The 27,784-nt window shown below is 43.1% G+C and overlaps 1 protein-coding gene and 1 long non-coding RNA gene across 3 annotated transcripts; one reads left to right on the top strand and one right to left on the bottom strand.

Moving 5' to 3' along the window:
- MAL2 (mal, T cell differentiation protein 2) lies at positions 1 to 25,974 on the bottom strand. Of its 2 annotated transcripts, none has more exons than XM_061171624.1 (4): positions 25,766 to 25,973; positions 12,372 to 12,542; positions 4,416 to 4,571; positions 1 to 2,213 (listed from the first exon to the last, which is right to left on the bottom strand). In XM_061171624.1, exons 1-4 carry the CDS (start codon positions 25,895 to 25,897, stop codon positions 2,142 to 2,144), a joined length of 531 nt encoding a protein of 176 aa, XP_061027607.1. In that variant the 5' UTR covers positions 25,898 to 25,973; the 3' UTR covers positions 1 to 2,141. The 2 variants fall into 2 exon arrangements, with proteins under 2 accessions (XP_061027607.1, XP_061027608.1); XM_061171625.1 differs by lacking the exon at positions 1 to 2,213 and adding an exon at positions 2,262 to 2,540 and having other exon boundaries at positions 25,766 to 25,974.
- Positions 25,300 to 27,784, top strand: LOC133076936 (uncharacterized). Its single transcript, XR_009697644.1, has 3 exons — positions 25,300 to 25,554; positions 26,383 to 26,597; positions 27,479 to 27,784. It is a non-coding gene; the product is annotated as an uncharacterized LOC133076936 (long non-coding RNA).

Here is a 27,784-nt window from a genome sequence, read left to right as displayed (position 1 = left end):
AAAATAAATTTCTTTTCATCATGGAGTTACCAGATTTTAAAACCAACCAACACTTCCTCATTTTTACAGCTAAGATATATAAAGAAATTCTCAAATGCCATAATTTTTGTTCAAGTGCTTTGTCAGTCAACTCACAAATCTAGATCATGATTAATTTACAATTCCAAGTATTCACAGTTAGATGAGTTTTAGGCTTGGTTCTTAATGTTCTAGAAGCAATCCATTTACAAAAGTGTCACCAAAGCAGTTTCATGAAATCATTTAATTTAATGCCACCAAGCATGGACCTGTTATACCTTGGAAACAAAAATACAATCTCACAACTAAATCTAGCAGACTAACTTTTAACAATTCCAGCTGGAATGGACAATATATCCTTATGGCACATATATGACTCTGTAATATACAATTCATAATTCAGGGTTAAGAGTGTGGCATGGAGCTAGAAAAACCAGGGAAGTTGGATATTATAGAAAAGTTATGACATCAGTATAAAGTCACAAGACTGATATCCTCTTGCCACATAGTAAATATACCTTTTATCTCTGTAATCACATCACAAACCAAACCCTAATCAGATTCTTCTTTCTAAGGGATTATCACATAAACAGGATTTGATCACTGAGCATTGATTATGCTACTCATTCACGATTGTTCTATGTTCCATGAAATCTAACAGCCCAGCTTATACATGGCACTTGTAGTGGATGATTCAGCCAAAAAGCAAACGGTTGAAAGTATAAAATATTCAAAAGCCCTCTTTTCCCAGAGGTAGCCCTCTTGAGGCAAGAGATAAGTATCTTGTTTGGACGGGTGGTGTGAGTTGGGGGCCTAACTCTAACTTGTTCTCCCCTTCAAGCCATTTTGGCATGTTACCACGACCAGGGTCTCTGAGGTGGGTTAAAATACTTTTCTGTGCTATTCATATTCAATAGATGTCAGGACTGTTCTCTAAACATGTGAGGATCTACAACTTTAAGTTTTATTTCATACTCTATTCAAATTTAATTCAGAGTCATGTAAAAGAATTAGAAGTAAAAAGTTCACCCTTTGGAGAGCTCTATTGGGTAAAGCCTCACATATCCACACATAAATATTTGTATATTCATGCACAGGGTAAACAGCTGTATTTGAAGCATAAATAAACCCAAAGTAAGACATCAGGAGCTAGATACCAGTTCCAGGAGTGGTTAGTGGTCTCTGGGGCTCTCATTTTAAGGATGCCAGATGAGCATTTTGCTCAGTTGTTAGGAAACACTTAGGTGGATTAAGCAACTAGGGTTCACTTCATAAATTACTTTTTCCTGTACCCAAGACTCTGCTTGAATTAGCTTGAGAAACTATAGCCCCTTCAAGGGTATTTGACCATTTACCTAAAGGCAATGTGATTACTGCATGAGACTAAAAACTATGTGGCTTCTCTAATTTGCTTTATACCTTTCAGGATCAGTTCAATAAAATACAGAACCCATAACCAAGGTTTTACACCAGAAGTCAGCAAACGATACCCTGCAGCCCACAGGCCAAATCCAGCCTGCTGCCGGTTTTTGTAAATAAAAATTTACTGGAACACAGCTACACTCACTCGTTTACTTACTGTCTATGGCTGCTTTCATGTAGTAACAGCAGAGGTGAGTAGTTGTGACAGAGACTGAATGGCCCACAAAGCCTAAAATATTTACTATCTGGACCTTTAAAGAGTGTCGATCTCCGTTTTACACTAAAACACAGAGTTCAGTGGGAAGTTTATTTGAAATGTGTTTTTCTTCAGGAGTTTTAGTTACCTATTAAAATTAAGGTTCAGGTAACTCAGTAACTAAACACAAGAGATACCCCTTTTTTCATGAACGATATCTGTGTATTTTATGGATGTAAAGGGAAATTTTCTTTAAAATAAGAAAAAAAAAAAAAAAGAGAAAGAGACAGATGTAAAACTAAAGGCTATTTCTCTGTTTAACATCATACTAAAATTAAAATCCCATCCATGAAATGAACCAAAACTTATACTTAGATTCTCTCCATATACTAAACAAATTACTTTGGGGATGTTGTTATATCTGGACAAAATGGTATCCAAATTGATCAGACATAAAGAGTACACAAATGAAACTAACACACAGGCAGTGAGTTTGTAAGGGGTGTTACGGTCGCCATCGTCGTAAAGCCAGACCCAAACTGCAACCGTAACAAGCTGTCGTCACAAAGGCAAAAATCTAAGAAAAAAGAAACAACAATTCACATCAGATTTATAACCCTGACTTTAAGAAAACATTCGTCCAAAGGAACAACTGTCTGAAGACTGACCAGCCTACTTAAAGATACTTCAACGCTAATGAAAATCGTTTATATTTAGGTTGAGCCTTTTTTCCCGTATTGGACTCCCTTGTTAAGCAGTGGTGAAACCCCTAACATGGTACATATTCAAAACTTCACGATGAGATGTCTATTTGCACAGTGATCTCACAGCCAAGCAAAGTGCAGCTATCAGGACTTGAGGATGTAGCAAATCATTTCTGTGACAATGGAAAGTGACCTTAGAGCTGAAGAGAGAAAACCCACAGAAATGAATCATCAGATTGGCGTGGGAGACAGTCCTCAAGTCTGTACTTAGCTCTGAATCACTGTCCTTTGTATTCAACAAGGATTTCTTTAGCACCAACTATGCATACATCAGTACACTTGGTACATATAAACAAATAATAGGTATTGTCCTCACCCTTTTGGGGTTTATGATTCATCGAAAACTACCAAAGCAGTTAAATATGTTAAAACATTATGATGTAGTACAGGAATCCTTTACAAGGAAACCAGAGCTCTGAGAAGGAATATCAGATCCACCTACAGAACATTTTTACAGCATAATTACCATTCTGCTATTTTCCCCACCCTTCTTCTCCTGGTTGTCTCTCTGATACATCTCTGATCTAGGCATTTTCTGTTGAATGAGAATGACCACTTTAAAGTACAAATGTGAATATTTAATTAGAACAAGAAATCACAACCACCATGAATTCTGAAAAGCTGACCAATGTCACAAATATTCCCAAATCTAAAACAACAGTATTTTTGTTTTATTACCTGCCTGATACATCTTAGTTTTGGAAAACCCACTTTCTTCGATATCCTTTCCACAAGACAGTGTGCTCTTCATAAGACAACGGCATTAGAGAGATTTCATAATCTTGGAGAAAATCTAGTACTTCCTCTTCCATGGTTGATCAAAATTTGTTTTATTTCAACAACTTAGAAAAGTTTATTTCAGTTTTATACCGTATTTGTAATGACATGCAAACAGTGTAGGTCTGTCAAATTTGGGAAACCCTCTATCACATTTCATACACGATTTATAAAATTTCAGGACATTTCAAAATTTCTTGAGCAATGATACCCTTAAATGATAAATCTCAAAGTGTAAATCTTAACTACACTCTGAGTTGCTCACATGTAGTTACGATTGTCCTCCATGTCTTCTCTGCAGTGGAAGATTATGAATTTATGGTACCCTCAGTGATACCAGAATCCTGGGGGGCTGCATACACGTGGCTCCCCCCTACTTCTGTTTATAGTACTGCTCTAGTTCGTGCCTTATAAGCACAGGAATTCTGATAAATTCTATCTCTAACGACTCCCATCAAAAAAAGAAAAAAAAAAAGCCTGGTGCATTTTTAATTATATGTTGAGTATACACCCGGAAGGAGAGAGTTTCTGTTTTGACTAGGAATTCGCTTATGCTTTTGTTCATCCGATGATCTGATCAGCGAGGTTGTTCCCCTGTTGTGAGTCAGCTCAGCTGATTTCACTCACCCACACTGGGCTGGCCTGGCCCCTGCATGAATGACCACTTTTGATACCTATTACTAGGGAAAAGGAGTTTTCCTCTCTCTAAGGTATACTGAAATAAAAAGAAAAGTGAGGGACTCAATGGAATGTCACAAATGAATGGCTCATGCATTAAGTTTCTGTCATTAAATCTCAGAAACTAAAGATTTACTTCTACTGGAGTGTATGGATGAAATGGGGATTAATGTAGAACTTGAAGCATGTAGAGGTTTACTAGGGCAGCTTCACTTAGACAGAGAAAGGGAAGGACAAATCTCCCTAACCGTGTCTGAAGTTACACCAAGTAGAAAGCACAATTAATTCTTTTCACAAAGTAGACTTTGTTGTGCAAGGTCAACTACTACCGCTGACAGGTATGATCTTACATGAAAGTCAGCCTCCCGGTGCTTCAGTTTCATCATCCACAGCACCGGGGGTAACAACTTGGCTCATAAGGTTATTGTACAGATAATCAGCTATTATATGTCTAATGCTGATGGTTATTATTAAAGAAAACTATCGTTGCCGGAGGACTTTCTTGGAGACCTTGACAGGGGAGGGGAAGCGCTGGTAAACTGTATTCATCAAACACTTACTGTGGCTGCCACGTTGATGTTATACTGGTCATCATTCAAGAGCGGCTGCACAGCCACGGTTCGATTGCAATGTAGATCGTGCAGCGATGTGGCAGCTGCTTGCAGCAAAAAGCCTCCAAAGTAGAAGACGAACACTGTAAAATGGTAAGCGAGATCCTGAAAGAGGGTGGAAAAGGAAGACAGCTACAATGAAAAAGAAGAGATTTTTCTTCCGTTCCTTATTTCAAATGAAGTTTACGTTCAGGAAAATTAGAACACTTAAACAGTCTTTAACTGCATTTGCCATTTCTTTTGGCTCCCTCAGCAATGTCAAGCTGTTAGAATCCCAGTGAAAATCAACTGACCCGTTGTAATTGGCACAGTGGCAAACCTTCAGATCCACTGAATTTTAGAATAAAATACATAATTTCAGTTTTGATTAAGGTACCATAGAATTCCTGTCCTTAAAATTCAAGTAAAATAGCATTTAAATTACATCTTGTTAGAGTTATTATATAATATCTATTTTATTATTGTATATTATATAGTTATATAATTATATACACATTCTATAATCATTTTATTTTTGAGCAATTATTATTTTTATCCATTAGATTGTCATCCCATACACTATGGGCCTATGAAATCACTGAATTCAATACCATATCTCCCGATAGTCTAAAAAACAAAACAAACATATACTTCTACAAAAAGCAGAGGAAATTTTCATACAAAACTCAGTTGTGATTAAGTTATTTATCTCTCGCTGCATTGATGTGACACACAACTCTTAAAATTCACATCGTCTTACGTGAGTTAATATACCATCAACACACCGCTGTGTATTTTTGTTAACAGTTCCTACAGCAGGTACTTACCATTTATTATTATACACCTTACAATCACCATTTGTTATTTCCATTTGAAGTTGTCATCTTAAAAGGAACGGGAAACGCCTGGTGACATGGCCTGCGACTCTCGGTATGATGTGCCTTCTTCACCAGCCTCAGCTGATGCCACCCTCTTTCCCCTTTGAACGTCAGCCACTCAGGTCTCATCTTGGTCCCCAGGAATCACTCTATACCTCAGGGCTGATACTCTTTACGCATGGTAGCGTCTCTGACCGGAAAGAGTCTTCCCACAACCAATTACCTGTCCCCCAGCCCTCCACACCATCCCCCCCAATAATACCACCTTTCTATTCCTGCCTAATTTTGCCTCCTTCCTCCTTTACAGGAGTATCATACAGGAGTATCAGAACTGAGTTGTGTTGAAGGCTTTCCCTGCCCAGTCCTGTTTCCTCCCCCTTCAGCTTTCATAGGTGTTACCATCCGATAAACTTCTTACACGCCCAGCTCTGTATGGCTTGGGTCATACTATCCAGCTATCCGTACTAGCCTTAGGGTCCTATGCGCTCTAGAGTGATGGAGGAAAAGACGTAGGAAGGAACTCATGGCAATGGTGGTGACAAAATCACTACGTAGGCTCCTGGGGTTCTAAAGTCAGGCATGTAAGTTGCACTGGGGAATTACGCATCTTGGAAAAGCAGCTCCCGGGGTCCTCCTGGGCCCTCGGAGAGAAGAAACACTTGATCTTGAGACACCAAGTGACGAAGTATCTGGAACTGCTCATTAAGAATGGCGTTCTATCAAAGCCACCAACTCATAAAGTCATAGCGACGCTTCTTCAGATGGGGAGGGCACAGCAGCGATTGAGCTGAGCTGGGCTAGAGGGCGCAGGTCTGCTGCGTGAGCAGGTAGCGCAGGCCCCCGTGTCACCCACCAGGATGGGACTGCCCTCCTTCCTCAGCCCACACCTATGGCCACATGGGGGAGGGGAGCCCTTAGGTCCAGATGAAGGAGAAAGGAAACACCTGTACTTGTTTCTGATGGCACGCTATGCTGTTGCAAGGTGAAAGGGGACAGCAGCTGCATTACACGTGAATTATAGCCACATTCAGGGTTGGCTTTGAAAGACAGAGGTTAGGGGATATTTTCCCAGTGGATGGAACGACGAGTGGTGCAGCATGTCATACACTTTGTTAAGAAAGCAAAGCGGCCCAAGGTAAGAACATACAGAGACTTGCGGTCAGTGGTGAATGGTCTGGCAGGCTAGTCAGGGCCGTGGAGAATAAAAGCCTACAAGTTTAGAGACAAGGAAGTATGGAGCAGGAAGATGGACATATGGGATTAAGCATACAGCGTGAAGTGTGACCTTTCTGTTACATGGTCACGCCCACCAGAAGCATCCATCATGGGATGGCACGTAGAGAAAATGACCTGGCCAGCTGATGCAACCAGCCTTTGTCACCAGCTACCCGGCTAGTGGCATTATGGGTACAAGAACAGAGTGGTCATGGCTGGGAGGAGGAGGCTATGTCGAGGCCCAATAGCACGGACTCCCAATTGCCAAAGCTGACCTAGCTACCGCCTTTTCTTAATGCTGAACCTGCCAGCAACAGAGACTGACTCTGAGACCCTGATGTGGCACTATTCGCACCTGGTACCAAATTGACGAAACTCAGTTTCTACCTCCCTGGGAGACATAAGGGTTCATTCTCACAAAACAGACACTCATTCTGAGTATGGATTTGCTTTTCTTCCCTGCAGAACCTCAGCCTCCAAGGCTATCCAGGGACTTACAGAATGCCTGATTTATAGGCATCTACTCAACACAGCAACTGACCAAGGGACCAACTTCTCAGCAGAGGAGGAGTGGGAATGGGCCCACGACCACGAGTTGTCTTGTATGCTGCACCATCTAGAACTCGCTGGCCAGACAGCACGACAGGATGGCTGGCTGAAGGCACACCTGGAGGCACTACCCTGGGAGGATGTGTGGCCATCTTTCGGGATGCGATAGACACAGTGAAAAAGAGTTTTCAGTATGGTGTTGTGTCCTCATTGGAAGAGTGAGAACCAAGGGGGGAAGGAGTTTCTCCTCTTACCGTCATCACTCCCACTGACCTGATGAAAGACTGTGACTGCTGTCCCCACAACTCTGGGCTCTGCATGATCAGAGGTCCTGGTCCCCAGGGCATGTACTTTTGCTAGAGGATACAGCAAGCATCCCATTGAACTATGAGCTATGGCTGCTGCCTGTGTACTTTGGATTCTTTGTGCTCAGGGATCAAAAGGCAAGAGGAGGAGTCACCATCTTGACAAGAGAAGGTAGGGTTGCTGACACACAGGAGGGCAGGAAGGAGTCTATGTGGAACTCGGGTGATCTACTTGGGGCCCTGTTAGAACTCTCTTGCCCAACTGTGACTAAAATGGAGAACTGCAGCAATACTGGCCTGAAAGGATAAAGTTACCAGGGGGCTTACACTCTCTCACGAGGGAGGGTTTGCATTACACCACCAGGTAAACCTCGGAGACCAGCAGACATGAGTGCTGAACAAGAGGAGTTTAAAATGGTCAGTGGAGGAGGGCGGTGACCAAGACCAGCTGTGGCTCTGAGACCAACTCCTGTCAGAGGGGCTGCAGTTTGTCCCTCCAGCCTCTCTCTTTTAAGTTCTGCTTCAGGAAGAGAGGCACACTGGAACCCTGGAGGAGCGAGGCCCCAAACACGTATGGCGAAGTGGGACCACGTGGTGCAAGAAGAGGTCTGGAGCATCCACGGCACGCACTGCACACGTGTCCCTTCCAGAAAGAACCTGACATTCTGCTGTGAGGAGCAGAGTTAGCTGACAGCTTTGGCTTCAGTGGATTTGAGATCTGCTGCTGTGTTTGAACTAAGGTCACATTCTTCCTGGGCCGCCCTCAGCCAGTGATGGCCCAGTGCGGTTACTGGTGCTTGGCCACTTTCCCCCAACACAAGAGTCTTAAAGGGAAGGCTGTGCTCTGGAGCTTCTCACTAATTTGGCCAAGACTTTATCCCTCTCTAAGACTTTTTTGCTTTATCCTACATCCTCCCTCTTTTGAAGGTGTTATCTCCTCCCCTTTCCCTCAAAAAAAAAAAATCTCTTATACTTCCAAATCCATCTTAGAGTCTGCCTCCCAGTGGCCCAGAGAGGATACGCACGCTCTTCTTATTTCCTTCTTGGCCATTAACATAATTATAATTGTTCTGTCAGTTGTGTAATGGTTTCCTCACTGCCACTGTCTACTCCAACAAACTCTTTGAGAGCCACTACCAGGCCTGTCTTGTACACCACTGTATTTCTAGTTCTTAACATAGGATCAAGCATATACTAGGTGCTCATTAAATATCCCCCATCACTGGAGAGCTACACCCACATTCATATTTGGCCACCCTGGACATCTTATTCTAATTCCTGCTATGTGTGGGATGTGTGCACAAAGGTCTTCCTCACTCACAATTTCACTCATTGTTTTGGACAATGCAGATTATTTGCTCTAAGCCAGAGGTTCTCAAAGGTTAGTGTGTATCAGAAGCACCTGAAGAGCTTGTTAAAACACAGACTACTGGGCACCAACCCCCGAGTTTCTGACTCTATGTGTCTGGGTGGTATCTGAGAATCTGCATTCTTAACAAGTTCCCAGGCGATGCTGGTGCTGCAGGGCAGGGACCACCCTTTGTGGACCACCTGTCCGAAGCCCTTGGCCCTCCCCCGTTAGCAGAGGACCCCTTCCCCTTTCTGAGTCTCCGTCACATGCTCTTGCTTTTCTGCCAATCTTCCCAACACTCACGCACCCCAGAGTGCAGCCCACCTGTCGTCACCTCAAGTAAACTCAGCCTCAAGCATGCCTTGAATATTTTCAGCAGCAGGTAACTCTTTCCCACATTCTTATCTCCAGCCCATGTTCTGCTTCTTAGCTCAAGGTCAAACTTTCACTAACTATTAAAAAAAAAAAAAAAAAGCCACGCTGTATATAGGGGGATCCTGTTTTACACAATGGCAGCATGAAAAAGGGATAACAGTCCCTCTGAGCTGTAGTTTTCTCATTTGTAAAAATGAGGACAACCATCATTTTCCGTAAGGTCAAATAGGTAAATGAATGTGGGGACAGAAAACATAGCTCAGGACATTTTAAAAATATTAAGTGATTTCCACACTAGGCAGATGGTCACGTGTGCCAGCTACACTTTTGGGGAAGAAAGGGAAGAAACATGTTTAATTGTACAAGGCCTTTTTTTTTTTTTTGGGTATCTTTTATTTCTCTAACATATATCTCTCCTTAACACTCCATCTTCCAAAAAGGGAGAAATAAGTAGGACATCTGTTTAAAGTTAGGTGAAATGGTATTATTGCCAGTCCGTATAAAAACAATGAAGAAAAAGCATCTCAAAATTAAAATCTGCTGCTTTCCTCAAATTAGAAGGGGGCAAGTTTTTAGCACTTAATATGTGTTATTACATATCATATTTTTATTTCACCATTTACACCAACACTAGAAAGCTTGGGAAAAAATACTGAGGACGTCAGCCATGAATACTAATTTAATCTCATGATCAACAAAAACTAGAAGCTATACATACTGTAGGTAATCTCACAATGAATACTTCTAGAAAATAAATTCAACACGCATTCTTCCTTCACGCATGGCATACAGGCGACATTAAACTGTTATCACGGGGTGGGTGGGAAGCAATAATTTTTTGAGCAATTAATGTCTAACAATTCCAGAATGCAGCAATTAAAAATTGTTACCATCTGGTGACAACTCCATGATATGCATGGCTCAAAAATTTACCTGGCTGAGAGTATACAAGATAAATTTTAAAATCTATCAAAAGCAGCCATGTGGTCAAAAATGACTAAGTATGTAGAAAATCACAAAAGAATAGGGAAAAAAAGGGAGCCCTTTCTAAATACAATGTTAGCGTATAAGCAAATTCCTTGAAGGCCAGAGTTGGCTCTTTGAAAGTATGTCCACCATATGACAAGACTGTGTACTAACAACCACTGTACTGTGTCCTGTGTGTCGCTGTCCCCATTTTTCCCTCAGTAAGAGTGGACTACTCCAGCCAGAAAGCCGTAAGATAAACTTTGCAGGTGACCTATGGAACAGATTGGCAGTTTCAATTGTCCCTTTCATAAAGTGGTTTAATTTAAAAACAAAAAACAAAAAAACCCAACGTTTTATTGTCTGAACATCAGATACAATGCTACAAATTGGAAAGAAATACAAATTTGGAAAACCTAATTAAACCTAATAAATTTAGGAAACCTAATATTAATGCTTGTACTCAATAACGAAGAAAGACTCAATATAAGCAAAAGGAAAGAAGAGGGTATGGACATATGTCTAATAAAACCAGGAGTGATATTGGAAAAATATTTAAACATTGGTAAGGCGTGTGCATCAACCAGTTAGACAGAACGTTGACCACTGCAGGATCCTGGAGACTCACTACTTTTCCATATATTAACTCTTTTGTTGCTGGGCTATTAGGAGGTCCAGGAAAGTCTCAAAGAAAGGGCCAGGGTGAGAGGGAGCAAAGCACTTAGGAAGAGGCAGTAGACTGGGGAAATGGCTATGTATGAACCAGTACCAAAGTACCAGTAGGGCTATACTACTGGTACATACTGGCCAAATACCATCTTCAAGCCTGATATTAAAAGAGCCTGGTGGCACTCACCAACATTAGGGATTGACTGATTCATTCATGCATTATTTTAGGAAAGCCAGGCATTTAGAAAAAGGAGATTAAGCATCTATTTGTAACTTAAATAGGGATTTTTGATCTTCGTCACTTGAGTAATTATTAGAAATATTTTCTCATCGTTAATGAGAAATCAAGGCAAAAATGCAGAAATACGTTGTATCAGCAACCTAAGAAATAGGACTTTCAAAGTTTCCAACTGCAAGCCTCAGCGTGTTTAAGGACTTATGATGATTACTGATCACTTACTATAAATCAGACACAAAGCTGGGCACTTTATACTACATGAACTCCATTATTCCTTGACAGCATCTGGTGAGGTTGGTATTACTATTACTGTTTTTACAGAGGAAGAAATGAGGTTCAATATTTTGCCCAAGGCTACATGGTTAGTAAGCAAACCAGACTAATCTCAAAGCCTGTGCATCATTATAACCACCACACTACACTCTTCCTCCTCAGCTTTACACTAACCCATGCCATCTGCCCCGGGCTGATTGAATGGACAGCCACATTTGCTTAGACTTCACTGCTGATAACATTTGGGATGATGGTTCTCTTTATGGTCTATAAATAAGACAAGAACAAATATTTTCCTTGCTGCTGAATAAAATACTACCACACCGGAAAGGAACATATATAAAGCCCGACTAAAGGTCTGATTTAAGTTCCTAACCACCAAAGTGTGAAGGAAACCTAATGGTGGTTCTTCATGAACTTCATTAAAGCACTGTCCACCATGCATTGGAATTCATGCTCCACTGGGGACCATTTTGAGACAGTCCCAGAGAATGAATAACCACAAACGTGAAAGAGGCTCCCTATATTATATGAGAAAAAGGGAAAGTAAGTTGACCCAATTTAATGGTGTCATAATTTTTAAAATGGTGTCGATCGGAAATTCATTTCTTAAAACGTAGCAATTCTTGCCAGTCTAGGACAGGCATTGAAAATAAATATAAAATATCCCCTTTCCTTTTCTAAGTATTTGGAGAGTAAAATATAGAGCTACTTGTTTTCTGTAAAGAATATATGTATTTAATATCTGAAGCAGGAATCAATGGAAAATGGCACAGCATCCATCTCCCAAAGGCATCTGTTCAATAGTTCAATAACCGTAATGTGATTCATTTGTTGTATTAAATAAAACAGTCTTTGCGGAAAGGTCATCTAACTCATAAAGGAATAACAGAGAGATGGCTCGGCTCTGTCACCACAGGAACTGAACAAACTGGGACCCTGCTGTCCAGCAAGGCCGGCCACATGGCAGCACAGCAGCCTCTGTGCTCTGACCTTTTCTCTCCCACTAGAGGCAACAGATAGAACGGGGCATCCAGCATTTCAGGACAGAATGAGATATTTAAAAGTTTCTCACATTTTCCTGAAAGAGACTTAAATATCCCTTACCAGGAAGTTCCAATTGGCATTAATCTGAGTCACCACGCCAGTGAGGAACACGCCCAGGAAGAGGAGGGAACAGATGAAAGCCGTCACAGACACGAACATGACCCATCCTTGCAGCAGAGGTAGAGGAACATTGGAGGAGGCGACCAGGATCCACACGAGTCCCCCAAACACCTAAAGGGAAAACGAAACACGGTAATAGGTTTGGGCCATAGAACTGAACATGCTTGCATCAGGCTTACCACTGCCTTTGCTCCTCCCCAGACTCCTGCACGTGTTCCTGCAACCCCGCCAGCGACTTGTCTCTATCATTACTGGAGAGCATTCTTCTCTCAGGTGTAGGCCAGCACTTCTACTCTGGGACCTGATCTGACTCCACGCCTATTTCTGCACACCTGCCTTCCTGTTGGACTCTCATCTTCAGCCCATGACCAGGCTCAGTATTCTTTCACCATCTAAAAGTATTTTCCTTTAAAAGAACTTGAAAAAGAATAGATACATGTATATGTATAACTGAATCACTTTGCTGTACACCTGAAACTAACACAACATTGTTAATCAACTATGCTCTAATAGAAAATAAAAATTTAAAAAAATAAATAAATGAAAGTATTTTCCGTCGACCCTGCTGCTTCTCTAACTACTGCCCTCTCTAAGGATTTCCCTTTTCAGTTCACCATTTTTACAAATTCATCTTTGCTAGGCCTCCGCCTCCTCTCTTTGCTGTTACTCTTCAAACCACTGTCCGCTGGCTTCTGCTTTCACCATTTCTCAGAGGGGCTAGTAAAAAAGATCAGCCATAACTTCCTAACTTGTCACTTCTAATGGCCATGTTTCAGTCCTTATCATGACCTATTTGTACAGGTGAGATTATTGCCTATATACAGAATAGCAGCTATTGTACATGACAGTAAACAATAAAATCTTCCATCATTTACTGACACTCTTCTATGTGCTGGGCATGAGAATAGATGCTTGAGATATTCACAGATCTAATATTCAATAAATACCTACTGTCAGGCATTGTGCCAGGTGCTAGGAATAAAACGGTAAACAATGGTCTCGACCATCACATAATTCACAGTCTCTTACAGAAAAGAGAAAATTAAGCAAGTCGCTAAAATGCTGCTTCACACAAGTCACAATTGGGCAAACACTGGGCACTGCAAGTCCACACAATGAGGGCTCTAAATCCAGATTTGAAAAGTCAGGAAACACTCCCTAGAAGCAACAACCCAAAGGACAGGGCCAGGGAGAGTAGCAGAGGGCAGAGAATGCTGTTCCAGGGCAGAGGGGGTGAGTCTTGAGATGATTTGGGGAAGCTGAGAAACAGGCTGGCAGAGCTGAAGGGCAGAGCTCAGGGTGACAGGAGCAGCGGGCACCATGTGCAGAATGGCCAGAGGTGCGAGCTGGAGACGGAGCTGGAGGGTCCTGAAGGTCAGGTCAAGGAGATGAACTTCACCCAAGGGCAATGGGAAGCCTCAGATCACCTTGAGCAGGAATGAGCATGATCGGTTTGCACTTAGGAGTTTCTCTCTGGCTGGAGTGTGACAATGGATTGGAGGGGAACAGGTGGAGGGCTGAGGGACCACAGCGGAGACCGTTACCATAACAGAGCGTAAAGTAGACTCAAGGAGCTGAGCACAGAGAGAAGTGAGTGGCTCAGAGAGAAACTGAGAAGTAGATGTGAGGGCGGTTGGTGGCTGAGCAGATGTGGGACATGACAGCAAAAGAACAGATAAGGAAAATACCCAGATTTCTGGCTGGGACAGCTGGGAGTGAGTGAGAAGACACAGGAGGAGAAGTGGTGAGGGGTGAAGACAGGCAGTTTTACAAACCTGACAGCAATAGCCTCGTCCATACTACCACTAGAGAGATAAAGGCTACACACCCTCTGCATGGCATTCCAGGACCTTTACGAGCAAACCTGCCTTTTGCATGCTTGTCTCTTGCCACTAAACCCCTCACATCTCACATTATAGAAAAAGAAATGAACAGTCCAGAGACAAAGCTCTTTCACATCTGAGTGGCCTGACATATGCTGGCCCAGAACGTCGTTCCTTCCCCATGTGTATTTGAGAAACTCCCATGCACAGCTCACCCTGAAGAGCACATCAACCTAAAGGTCCTTCCTGAGTTCCACCCCGTGCTCAGGCCCCCCTCTGCCCTCTGGGCAAGCTCCCTACTAGGGATTTGTGACGTTGATGGGAAACATTGTAATTGATGCCCCTGGCTTTCAGTCAAACTGTACTCTTAGATCTTCTTGGCAGCATGCTGCCTTATAATGGCTTGCATCCCATGTCATTTATTAATCTACATAATAATTCTTTCCTAACTCTCAGTCCGGCACTGTGCTACATTTGGCAACACAAAAACCTAGGCTATGGTACACCTGCCTGGAGACACCGACAGGCAAGTGGGAATCAATCCTCCCCCCCGGCCCCCACTCCCCCACACAATATAGGCGATATCATAGAAGCAGGTACGCCTGGCATATGGAAGGCTCTCAGATATTTGCTGAGTGAACAAACTCCTAGTTCCCATATGAGAACAGTTGGAGCACCAAATATTAAAAACCAATAATCGTGTGAATCTTGCTAGATAATATCCAAACTGCGTAAGGCACTAAAAGTTAAAAATACAAGTATTAATTTGTTTCTTAAAAAAAGGCCCATACAATTCATTAGTACTCTGAAAAACATTTTGGAAAGCCTAATAAATTATCACTTGAGCAATGATAACAGAAGCACCAATCTAATAAATTGATAATAGTGGTGGTACATCTCAAGTCCTTATTCCAAATCAAATATGAACAATCAACCCAGAAAGTTTTATGAAGTAAATCTAAGTCATGGGTAATAATGTATATTAAAAAAATGTAACCACAACCTTATTAGTAGCTATGAAAAAAACAATGTCCCTGGTAAAAGATTCTATACTCTTTCATACTGTTTAATAAATATTTGAAGGTGATAAGATTTTCCACTTTTTCTTTTTTTCTCAGCCTCTTCTTGGTAGACTTTTCTTACTCTCCCATCACAAATAAGCTACATTAAATACTGTTTAAGAAATATACATCATTATTACACATCTATTAATTCAAGAATCATTTATTGAAACTCTAGGTGCCAGTATAAAGAATAATAAAGAACAATTGGCCACTGTTTATTAGGGACAGGCAGACTCAGATAGATAAGCATAATTATATGATATCGAGATTATGATAATTTCACACCTCTGAAGAAGAGGCTATGTGATCCCTTGGAATTAAACATAACATGTAATAAACCTGAACTGGACCTCAAACTGGTCAGCCTCAAATCTGCTGCCAGGCACTGCAGAAGGACACTGAGAAAAAAAAAAAAAGGTAAGGTTCTATCTCCAGGAGCTCTAATAAGGGAGAAATAGACACCATCAAATCTGATTCAGGAGCAGATTGTGGCGAGTGCTATAAAAAGGGCTCAACACTGTGTGCTCCGAGAGACTGCGAGAGGGAAGAAGAAACAGAACGGCAGGAATCTAGACGGTAGGCAGGGGAGGCAGGTTTTGAAGCAGGCTTTCAAGGCAGACGAAGGCTGTCACAGCGGATGCTAATGTGAAACAGTAGAGATGAACTCTTCTTGCCGGACTCAAAACTACAGCCCCTCCCGAACCTCAAAGGCTTGGAAAGGGAACTAAGTGTGTACATGAAAAGAGAACAGACTTGCCTCCCCATTTGTGGTGTGTGTGTGGCTGGAAAGGGGGTAGGGGAGGCAGGAAGGTGTATGGATGCCTCCCCCGCCCCAAATACACACACACACACACACACACACTACATCCCTAGATCAGAGATTCCGTGAAATACAGATTTAAGTCGTCCTTACCACAGGAGCTTTGGAACATAGAGGATGGCCCAGAGAAGAGAAATAATCCCACTCTGGAGATCCACCTTCCTCGTTGCAAGACGGTCACATTGGTGAATGGGTCCCTAGGGCCTTGACACAGTTATTTCTCCTTACTTCACGATAAGCTACCTTTTCTTTTGGCCAAAAGCTACCTTTTCTCCAGAGCTTCCCAATCTAGCTCCAACTTTAAAAATTGAGCTTTTAATAACATTACCAATGCTTAGTATATTCCCTTGACCTAATTCTGCACGTTACGAAGCTCAGAGTATTTACCACTCATGTTAATTATCAGCATCCCTGTTCAGCAGAGGTGGCTCTGGAGGTAGCCTGTTTTTAGAAGTGAAACGCAGAGCACAAAAATGGTTAAAATCTGAGGGAGACTAGTTGATAATGTTTCGTAGCAACTGCAGAGTGCACACACCCTGAAGAAGGCTGGAATTCCTGTTCACCCACGGTGATCTGAATCCACATTCTGACCCCTTGTCTATCATGGCCTTCCACCACTCTCTGGTGTCCTAAGAAGTCTGATAATTACACACAAAACTCCCAAATGCACCACCTTTTGAAATTTCTGTAAGGAATCAAGTCAGGGCTCATGACTTTGAATCTCAAGCTCTGACAAAACGACAACCCGACTTCCAGGCAATGCAAAGGCAAACACGTCTTCAAGTAGATATCAGTCTTCCCCTGTGACCCCTCACCTCCTGAGCTCAAATTTAGGTGTACCTGGCACACACCTCAAGTGCTCAAATATATCCCGAGTTGCCGTGATTAAGTTGCTACCCATTCCTAAGGCCACGGGTCTCCTTTGTGGCTTACTGTAGCATATACTCATCCCTTCAGCTTGGCTCCTGCAGGGCAGAAGGGTGTACCTTGGCTGAAGCCTTCCCATAAGAGCACCATGGAAGTATTATTCATCCACACATCACACCGAACTGAACCCTCAGAGCTGGAGCTAAAACATGTTTTCACTAGAAACTGTGGACTGGCAAAAATATGTAACCCCACGGGAAACCACGGTCTTGAGCAAGCAGCAATTCTGGCTGCGTGGATTACAGACCTCTCAAATTGAGTCCTATTTGGATGGTCTTCCTATGTGCCCAAAGGATTCCTTTTGCAAACACCCTTTTTCTTTTCAAATGTCACTTATTTCCTAATAGCGTGCTTTTAAAACATGCCCTCCGACATCTTGGCTAATAATTTTCATACCACTTTGACACCTTCATCTTAGTATACTCTTATTATTCACTAAGTAAACAGGCCAATTCCTACTCTGACCTATTTTCAGTCAGTGTTTGGAATGAAACCAGGGAAAGGTAAGTGAAGCTGAAGGTATAAAGGACTGGTTAGACTGCCCTAAGGAGAAACATTTCAATACTTAGAACTTTCTGTGTATAACATATGACCTCTCTTTCCAATTCTCCTACTGCTTACATATTGGGCTTTTCATCACTTTATATCAGTGAGGACGAACAAATCAGAAAGACTAGAGGAAAAAATGTCTCCCAATCTGGCTTACAGAGTTAATCTGAGTAAGAGGTCGAAGCTGGTGAGGGTAACAGAAATACAAGCTAGCATTTATCTAGGTCTTGTGTTCAAGCACTATTCTAAGGGTTTTATTTGTACCAATTTAATCCTCTGAGATTAACACTGAGAGATTAAACACTGAGAGCTAAGTACTATTATTATTATTACCATTTTATACAGAAGTTAATCAAGGTAGAGAGCCATTAATAAATTGCTCTAAGTTATACAGTTAATAAATGTTAGACCTGGGATTTGAACCCGGCAACTGGCTACCAGAGCTTATGCTCTTAACATTATGTTAGTTCGTCCCCATCAAAGTTTCGTGTTTATTCTAGAGCAGGGTTTCTATACTTTTGCCATGGATTGGCTTGGGGCAGGGGCAGGGTTGATTCTCCAAAATCATATCAAATTGGGTAGATAAGTGCATATACATTTTTCTGAGGGCACAGTCTACAATGTTCATCAGAATCACAGAGGGGTTTGTGGCCCTCCAAAAGTTCAGAATACCTTATCTTCTTGATCACCCCTCCTATTTCAATGGGTGCTACAAATGAAACAATAGGATTAAAGGATGTTAAACATGTTCAGACTATTTATCTTCTAGGGAATAGATTACCTATAACTCCATTTTACACACAACTTGTATTCCAAAGAATGTTTTTAAGTGGGAACATCCTTCAGTCAACAGATACAATAGCTGATAGATGTGTTTACAAGGCAGCCCATAAAAGTGTAAAGTCACTCATGATGTGACTGCAGTCCAGTGGTTACAGCACTGGTGAATACTCCTGCCTGGCTCTCCAAGCTCACCCTCTCCCCTGCAATGCTCCTTCCCCTGCCAGCCTATCTCTGCACTGCAGCCTCTGTCCCTCATCCCCTGCACACAAAGCGTCTATTACACTGGTCCATACTTCTGCTCAGCATGCTGCCATCAGAATTTTCGCTGGATAACTAAACTCTAGTAGTATATCTTCCAGAAAGACTTCCCTGGCTGGATGCCATCTCTTGGTGCTTCTATGGCTACCAAGCTGATAATAATCTTAAAATGGAAAGCCCATATTATAGGGGAGAAGTATGCTCTGGCCCTCTTTTATTCTTAATTATAATTTCCCTTGATTTTTAAAATCCTCTTTTCATGTTTATAGGTAACTAGTTATCACCTAGGTTAAAAATGTTCACGCATGCCCATGCTTCAGTATCAACAAGGACTGTACAAGTCATTGCCTCTTTTCTTTCTTTTTACCTTACTTCTTCTGAAAGCTATTGTACAAAAGTTAGGAATGTCATCTATGGCGACTGTGAAAGGGCATGGCCCTTTTCATATAAAACAAGACACAGGAAATTCAGGTCAAACTTTAAACTCCTGGAGAGGAGTCATGACATTTTAAAAGTTGGGCAATAATAAATGCTGGAAAGGGTGTGGAGAAAAAGGAACCCTCCTACACTGTTGGTGGGAATGTAAATTGGTATAACCACTATGGAGAACAATATGGAGGTTCTTTAAAAAACTAAAAATAGAGCTACAATATAATCCAGCAATCCCACTCCTGGGCATATATCCAGAGAAAAGATACATAATACATAATGCATAATTCGAAAAGATATATGCACCCCAATGTTCATACCAGCACTATTTACAATAGCTAAGACATGGAAGCCACCTGTGTCCACTGACAGATGAATGGATAAAGAAGATGTAGTACATACACACATGGAATACTACTCAGCCATAAAAAAGAATGAAATAATGCCATCTGCAGCAACATGGATGGACCCAGAGACTATCATACTAAGTGAGGTAAGCCAGACAAAGACAAATATTATATGATACAGATTATACGTCTAATCTAAAAAATGATACAAATGAACTTATTTACAAAACAGAAATAAACTCACAGAAATAAAATATAAACTTATGGTTACCAAAGGAGAAAGGGCAGGGGGATAAATTAGGGGTTTGGGATTAAAATATATACACTACTATATATAAAATAGAGAACCAGCAAGGACCTACTGTATAGCACAGAGAACTATACTCAGTATCATGTAATAACGTATAATGGAAGAGAATGTAAAAAAAAGAATACATATATATGTATAATTGAATAACTCTGCTGTACATGTGAAACTAACACAACATTGCAAATCAACTATATTTCAATAAAAAGTTAAAAAATAAAATAAAATGCTAGAAGAAAAAAAACAGTTGGGCAAGACTTAAGAGGGCGTACTCCAAAGCTGCTCTTCCCCGCTCCAGTCAGTTTCTCTAGAATATTTTCACACTGTTCAGTTTGTCCTACAGAACAATCACACAGCATTTGTTAAGTACTGAACGTGCGTGGTATTGGCTACACCTGCCTCGTTCCTGTCCCATGTCATTACACAGTCTTTCCTATTCAGCTATATCAATGCAGATATGCCACATCCATGGCTCCTACCACCAGGTACAACATTTCTATCAGGCACCACAAGACAAATCTCCTCTCCTTAACCTTTTCCTTTGGAGCTCCAGGTCAAGGTTTTCAGCAACTTGGTTTGAAGTTTTCCATGTTTCAGTTCTTCCTATTTCTTACGGAACTGCCAGCCAGGGAAAACGACTGCTGAAAATAATCTTTGGCAGGGGCACTTTTTTTCTTATGAAGTTTTAAAGACTTTTTTTTCACATGGATGGAGATTTTTAACCCAGACGCAAAGTAAAAATTTTACCTATAGAATTAAAACCCCTTTGAAGCAGGGAAAACATACCCACAGATAGCCCCTCTTCACCACTGCAGACACACAATGTCCCTTTGCAACCGAAATCTATTTTCTGGGTGAGAAAAGAGAACTCTATACAGCTGAACATTTATGTGTTAGTCCATCTACAGTCAAAGCTGCAGGTTGAAAATAACCTGAAATCCCTTCCATAGAACTATCTGCATGACTGCACATGCCTGCTCCACAGCCCCTCCTTCCCCATCATCCTTTCATTAACATTTTGTTTTTCTGGCGTTAAGTCCTCTGTGTTACATCTTATACTTAAGTTTGGTCTACGATCATTTCAGGCCATGTCAAAACTTTACATACGCGGTTGACCTTCTAAATATCAAATCTGTGCCTCTTCTCTGCTTCTTTTCTTTGTCCTATTTCTAGTTCTCACCACCCCTCATCCAAACCACTGCAATAAGCCCTTTAGCTGACCTTCCTGCCTTCAATCTCTCTGCTTTATAACCAAACTTCATTACTCAAAGATTTCTGCAAGTCTGATCAAGTTATCCCTGTCCTTCAGCAGCTCCCCATCACAGACAAAAACAAATGCTATGCCTTGGCCTATCATTTCTCAGCAAACCACACCTTGACCCCTACCTGCTCTTTTTCCTCCCCCTGCCACCTTCCCATAAGTCATGTAGAAAAACACACACAGAAAAACACCAACCATTGCCTGAACTTCATGCCATGGTCTTTCTTGTCTCTGGGGTTTGCACATGCCCTTGTTTCTACCTGGAATTCTCTTTCCCACTTTTGTCTACTGAACCCCTACTCATCATTTCAAGCTAAACTCAAATGTCACCATCCCATTAAAGCTGCCCTGTCCTGGCCGTCCCAGTGGCCAGATGTACTCCACCCTGTTTTTCAATAGTACTTTTCATAAACCAATTTTATCACTTCAAATGCAGCACTGTAATTCTTTCTTGGCTTTATACTTTACCGTATAGGACTTTCTTTTAAGGGCAGGAGTTATGTTAATTATCCTATTTCCAGGGCATAAGATAAGGCCTGATGCATAGCAGGTTATTAATTATTTGTTGAAAAAATGAAAATTACTCTCGCATCCAAAACACTGCAGTTAGAAGCCTGTGAATAAGAGTCCTAGACCATCTCCCATAAAGAGAAATGTTCAGGAATATCATGGGGAATGTAGACAGTTTCCTAAATACTGAAACTGTGAAACACACTGAATTCAATAATGACCTTTATTCTTTTCCATGTTTAATACTGTTACTTCCAATCTTCTTGTGCATAATACTCATTGAGGACAAGGACCAGAGATAGCTTGTTTAGCCCAATAGTACAGATGTTCCAATGTCATTTTCTTATAATACACCTGCCTGGAAAGTGCTTTAGCTATAGTTCACTTTCCATTGTTGTGTCTTTATTCCCTGAATGGTAGTTATTTTGGGGGCATATCCTCTCAACTAGGTTATAAGCTCTTTCAAGTGAGGCAGAGTTTAAATATCTTTGTTCCCAGAATAGTGTCTGGCGCACAACAGGTATTCAATAAACACCTGATGAATGATTTACAAAACATTAATTCAGGAAACACTGAATCAAAACATTAGATTTTGAAAATGATAACTTTTGAAGGTAACGTTTTCTATCTTAAACTAAAAGGCTTCACTTTGCAAAACTAACTTAGTATTAAACTCTTCATAGCAAGCACACATTGATAAGTATAGCTGAGTGCAAAAACCCAGAGGTAGACAACTTAGGTGTCTAGCAGTACAACATACCTATCTCAAGAAAACCACACCATGCATGTGAAGTTGCAATATCTCCACCTATAAAGCCAGTGCTATAAACTACTTTACCTGGTGTTTGGAGGCTGGCAATATCTGTATCTTTTGAATTATCTCCCCAACAAATGCCTGACACTTGAGAGATTGTGAATGTGGTACAACAAGGCAAATTGAAATTAAATTATTGAGCAAAGTTACTGGTTAGTGCGAGAAGTGAACTCCAAGATCATGGTTTCATTAGCTTAGTCAACTATAGATAGCCCAGCATCTTTGTCAGATGCAGTTTTCAGGTGTTCAATTTTCGACAGCAATGGGACATAAAGAAATTGCAAGGACAAATGGATTCGATAGAAAGTCAACATTAAGGAGTTTGGGCATATTCAGAAACACTGGCAGAGGCTAAAATAAGGGGTCCCCAGAAAGGACATCACCCAGAGCTTAGAACAGCTTCTGGTGAATTCTCACGTTTAATTTACAGAGAGAAATTTCTGAAGAGGAGCCATGGGAGACTGAACAATTTCAAGGGATCAGAAGATTAGAGGGATATTAAGAAATCAGGGACCAAAGTGCTTCAAAAGTGTCTACTTTGCTTATATCTGTGCATCTCCTCCGTGTGGATGTTCTAGGTAGAGAGAGGGGACCAAGGTGGCCTCCACCTCTGCTCTCTTAAAGCACATGATCCAACAGCTCTAAGTGGCACAGAAGGATGAGGGCCAAGAAGGAGCTATAGTTTGGCTCTAATGTGGTCTCTTGTTTCTCTAAGGTCACCAGTTTCACTGGAATATCCTGGTCCTTTTATTTTTTGCAGGTTGGGTTGGGGAGGAAGGAGGTTGTTATCAAGTAAGAGGTAATGGAGGCCTATGATTTAAACCTATCAAGAGGGCTTCCCTGGTGGCGCAGTGGTTAAGAATCCGCCTGCCAATGCAGGGGACACGGGTTCGTGCCCCGGTCCGGGAAGATCCCACATGCCACGGAGCGGCTAGGCCCGTGAGCCACAACTACTGAGCCTGCGCGTCTGGAGCCTGTGCTCCGCAACGGGAGAGGCCGCGACAGTGAGAGGCCCGCGCACCGCCATGAAGAGTGGCCCCCGCTCGCCGCAACTGGAGAAAGCCCTCGCACAGAAACGAAGACCCAACACAGCCAAAAATAAATAATAAATAAATAAATTTATAAACCTATCAAGATATTTGGCCAAAAAAAGTGAAAATTAAACGGAAATGGCTTTCAGAAGTGATGCTGTTCTATCTAGATAAGGATCCTAGAAGTGTTTTGGGGCTAAGAAGCCAGAGGAAATGAAGAGACAAGAGAAAGGGATTGGATACTTCTGTGAGCCTGGGATTTCCCCTGGGATGGGGCGTGGCAGAAGTTCTAGCAGAGGGAGAGGGTTCACATTCGCAGGAGAGAGCTGTCTTGTCCACAGAGCCCCGAAAAGGCCTCCCTTGGTGGTTCCCAGACATGACTGTACATTAGAACCTCGGGGGAGCTTTTTAAAAAACCTAACGAACTCGGATGCTGCCCCAGAGAGTCTGATTTAATTAGTCTGGCCTAGCGACAGTATTTTAAAAAGCTGCCCAAGCAATTAAGTATAGCAGGAGTTGAGAACTAACCAATGGGCTAGATAAATAAAGAGATATGGGGGTGGGAGGGAGGAAATAGAATAAACCACTTTCCACTTTTTTCCTCAGAATTAGGTGGAGTTTCCAAAAGTGTCACATGATCACCGGTGGTTCTTGAGATGGCATTTGATTTGATAGCACATGGCTAGGTCTTCTTTGCATATATATACATATACGTATGTCACATTTTTTACATATATACATACATATATAAACATATAAGTATCTATTTGAATAAATATTAGAAAAATATGACCAGCATATCAAATTTGAGAATTCATGTTTTTATTGCTTAGGATGAGGCTAAGGTAAGGTACTGAAGCTCAGAAGGTGAATGCATTTAAAGTGCACCATCTGTAAATTCTGGAACAGGTGAATACGGCAAAAACTTCTAACAGAGGTATGCAAACAACTGGAGTCTGAGGAACACGGAAGTAAAGTAGCCCAGAACCTATAAAATCTTTCTTCCCAGGCTTCACTGGTCTCAGGCTGTCTCCCTCCCCACAGTGGGGCTGCCCACCCAAGGCCACCCTCGCCCCTCTCTTCTCACCTGGATGCCCGCACCTCATCCCAAGAATTCAGATGCTTCCGAACTGGGTTCAGACTCAAACCAGTTTCTTCTAGCTTCGCAGTCACGATCCGATTACTGATGTCATAGCCTGTAACTCACTTGTCTCCTTTTTCAGATTCAAATCTGAGCTAAACTTAACTTAGGGTGCCTTAGCATAAAGGGGCGGAAAACCAATGCTCACAAGGCGTTCCAGCCCCACAAGCACAAAAGTGAAACCGAAGCGACCCAAATCCAGGTTATGCAAACTCAGAGGTGTGGGTGAGGGGGACGATATGAAAACCCCAAACCGAGCAAACAAAGCCAGCCTGCAGGAAAGGCACTGACTGGCAAACCTTTCACTCTGTATTTGCCATTCTGAGGGCATGCTGCAACCTCAGGTTGCCCAATTTGTATTTGCACATTTTCCCCAGCGCCCTTCAAAACCTCCCAACTCCATTAAAGTGCCTTTTAAAAAGTTCAAGTCTGCAGCCCAAGAAGGCTGCACGACAGGCCGGGTGACCCGACGGTCACCTAAGCCCAACAAAGTGCGCTGAGAGGGTTTGGAGTTGCAGAGGTAGACTAGGAAGGGAGAAGGCGCAAACTCAGGCAGCGAGGAGCCTGACAGCCACGTTTGTACTTTTACCCTACCATTCTCAGCCCACTTGATTAGACACTGCCCAGGGCACCGTATGGGCTTCACCTTTTCCCTGCCCTGCCTCCTGAGCCCTGCTCCTCTCCCCAATCCAAAGGGCGCTCATAATGGCAAAAGGAAAAAAAAACAAACAGCCCAGGTCTTTTAGCCCTCCTTCTCCTCTTCCTGGTACCTCCTGCCCCCTCTTTCCACATCCTGGCGGCCTCCTGGTCACCCGGTCGTTGGCTCCACCTTGCACCACCCAACAAAATGGCAGGTAGCATCAGGCGAGGCCGAGAGCGCCGGCTCCCGCTCCAGCCCAGCGCGGCCCCTGGCCAAACCGCCGGGGGTCTCTGACAGTACCCCAACTCCAAAGAGCCTTCTCCTCTCCAAGTCCCCAATCCTCGGCCCCGCGGGGCCTCCTGCTCGCTCTCCCGGGACCACTTCTGTCGCCAGCGGAGGAGCAGGTGCCAGCGTAACAGGTGCCAGGCGAGAGGGCCAGGGCGGTGGCGCCGTCGCCCAGGTGTGGGCTGCGCTGGGCATCGGGAGGACCCGGGGGGGGGGGCGCAGGAGAAGGCCACGCCGGGGGGACGGGAGCTGGGGGCCGCGCCGCAGGAGACAGCCCGGGGGCAGGATGCCGCTGCCAGTTCTCGCCACCCGGGGCGCGACCCTCGCCCAGGCTGCCCCACTTACAATCTCCAGGCAGACGAAGGCGCCCGAGTAGGTCCGCAGGATGTCGGGGCCGACGGGCAGGGTGACCCGTGGCGCCGGGAAGGACACGGCCGGATTCGGGGGCGGCGGGACTGGCGCTCCGCCGGCCGACATGCTGCCGCTGTGGCTACTGCGTCTCCGCGCGCCGCCGCCACCTCCCTCCGCCCGCCTCCGCCCGCCTCCGCCTGCCTCCGCCTCCCGGGCTCCCGCCGCCGCCGCCGCCGCTGCTCGGGTCCGCGGGCTCCGGGCGCGCCGCCCGGGAGCGGGGCGTGGCAGCGCTGTCCTCGGACGGGCGGGGCCCGCCCCCGCCCCCGCCCCCGCCCCCGTCCCCGCCCCCGTCCCCGTCCCCGCCCCGTCACGTGGGCCCAGGTGAGCGCGCCTCCGCCCCGGCGCCCGCGCGGGTCACGTGCACAGGTGCGGCGGCCACCTGGCCCGGTCCTTCCTGCTCTGCTCTTCTGGTCCCCTTTGCCGGCCAGCGGCCAGCGCTCCTGGAACGTCTCGACGCCCGGCTCCACCGCTCCGCTCTTTATTTGTTCCTTCTTTCCCTCCCCTGGTTTCCACCTATTCTCTAACACCTGTCCTCCCCCCAACTCTCACAGCTCCCCTACCCCACTTCCCTCAATTTAACTGCAAGACTGGTCTTGGAGCTGTGACTCAGAAGGTGAAATCAAGGTCATCAGTCACACCTAAAAAGTGGAGTGGCTCAGCTTAAAATGGGACTCTTGTGGGATTTGAAAAACACCACTAGAACAGTGTCGCCTACTGAAGTCAGATGGGTCAGCTCAAACATCTAGTGGCAGTGTATGCCGGGCAGGTAACCAAATGCTGTGCGCGCCAGTGGTGTGCTCATCTGTGAAATGGGGCTGAGGTTATCTACTCTGTATGGCTATCCGAATTACATGATATAACATAAAAAGAGTAAACTCATAGTAAGTGCTCCTCAAATGGTAGCTGATATGATGACTACTATTTTTCTAATTTTTACACACGCACACATCACACTGTTGTGTACACATGATGTTGCATAGGTTATATCTTCCACATAAAACTTTACTTATTGATTTCACCTGTCTGAAACTTATGACTTGCCGTTGTCTTTTAAACGCTTAAAAGGCAGATTTTTTTGTTTTTAAGGATTCTGTGTATGGTTTGGATTCCCTGCCCCAGTTTATCCCCATTTTATATTTGGTTTTAACGTCAACATTTAATAAGTGAAATAAAGGAGATGAGATTAATTTTCTCAAAGATCAGCTGAAAATAAGCAAAACTACACACAGCAGCATACACATGTAGAGCAGGTTGGAAAAAATATTAGGCAACATCACCAGCCATTCTCCAAATTGAATACTAATCTTGTCTGTCAGGTTTAGCCTTTGAGGAACTGTGTTTAGCTGTATGCATTGGTCATCAGATTTTAGTCATTCTACCTCTTTATTATTTTAATAAGTGAAACTCATAGGTGTGGTGGCAGCATCAGGGTAGATACCACAAAACAGGGTGTGAGTGAAATGTTTTATGTAAATCTCTGATCTTCCCCACCTCTAAAAATCATTACTTCTTGACATTTAATGTGTGGTATTTATTTAATAGGAAATTTCATTTGTTGATCCATGAACCCTCTCTGTGTTTAGATCCAGATTGTCAGGGAATGATCTTTCGTGATTGTTTTATTTTATTTTATTTTCTGCCCAACAGCTCTCAATAAACAAAGTACATCCAAAAGGAAGACCTCTTCAAGTTCTTTACCCTGAAGATGTGCAGCTATAGTGATGGACCCCCAGAATTTCAATGAATAAGCCTACAATGACTTTGAAGTTCCCAGAAGTGCTCAGTGACTCAGAAAAGCCTCAACTGTGCTTGTCTTAAAAATTACCACCAAGGGGAAAACTTCACTGTGTCCCTTCCAGCACCCTCCTTGCTGTACCATGCATCCCCCACCATCCCCAGCTCTACCTGCTTTCTACCTGCTTCCACAATGACCAGTGGAATAAAAGAAATATC

Source organism: Eubalaena glacialis, chromosome 17 (genome assembly GCF_028564815.1).
Source record: "Eubalaena glacialis isolate mEubGla1 chromosome 17, mEubGla1.1.hap2.+ XY, whole genome shotgun sequence".
NCBI lineage: Eukaryota > Metazoa > Chordata > Mammalia > Artiodactyla > Balaenidae > Eubalaena > Eubalaena glacialis.
Note: the sequence above shows the minus strand (reverse complement) of the source record. Positions and strands in the feature narration are given on the sequence as shown.

Excerpts from the sequence above, each read along its gene's own strand:
- MAL2 (XM_061171624.1), bottom strand. The coding sequence starts at position 25,897 with ATGTCGGCCGGCGGAGCGCCAGTCCCGCCGCCCCCGAATCCGGCCGTG. Across the intron at positions 12,543-25,765 it reads CCTTCGTCTGCCTGGAGATT|GTGTTTGGGGGACTCGTGTG; the intron begins GTAAGTGGGGCA and ends TTTTCCCTTTAG. Across the intron at positions 4,572-12,371 it reads ATGCCAATTGGAACTTCCTG|GATCTCGCTTACCATTTTAC; the intron begins GTAAGGGATATT and ends ACCCTCTTTCAG.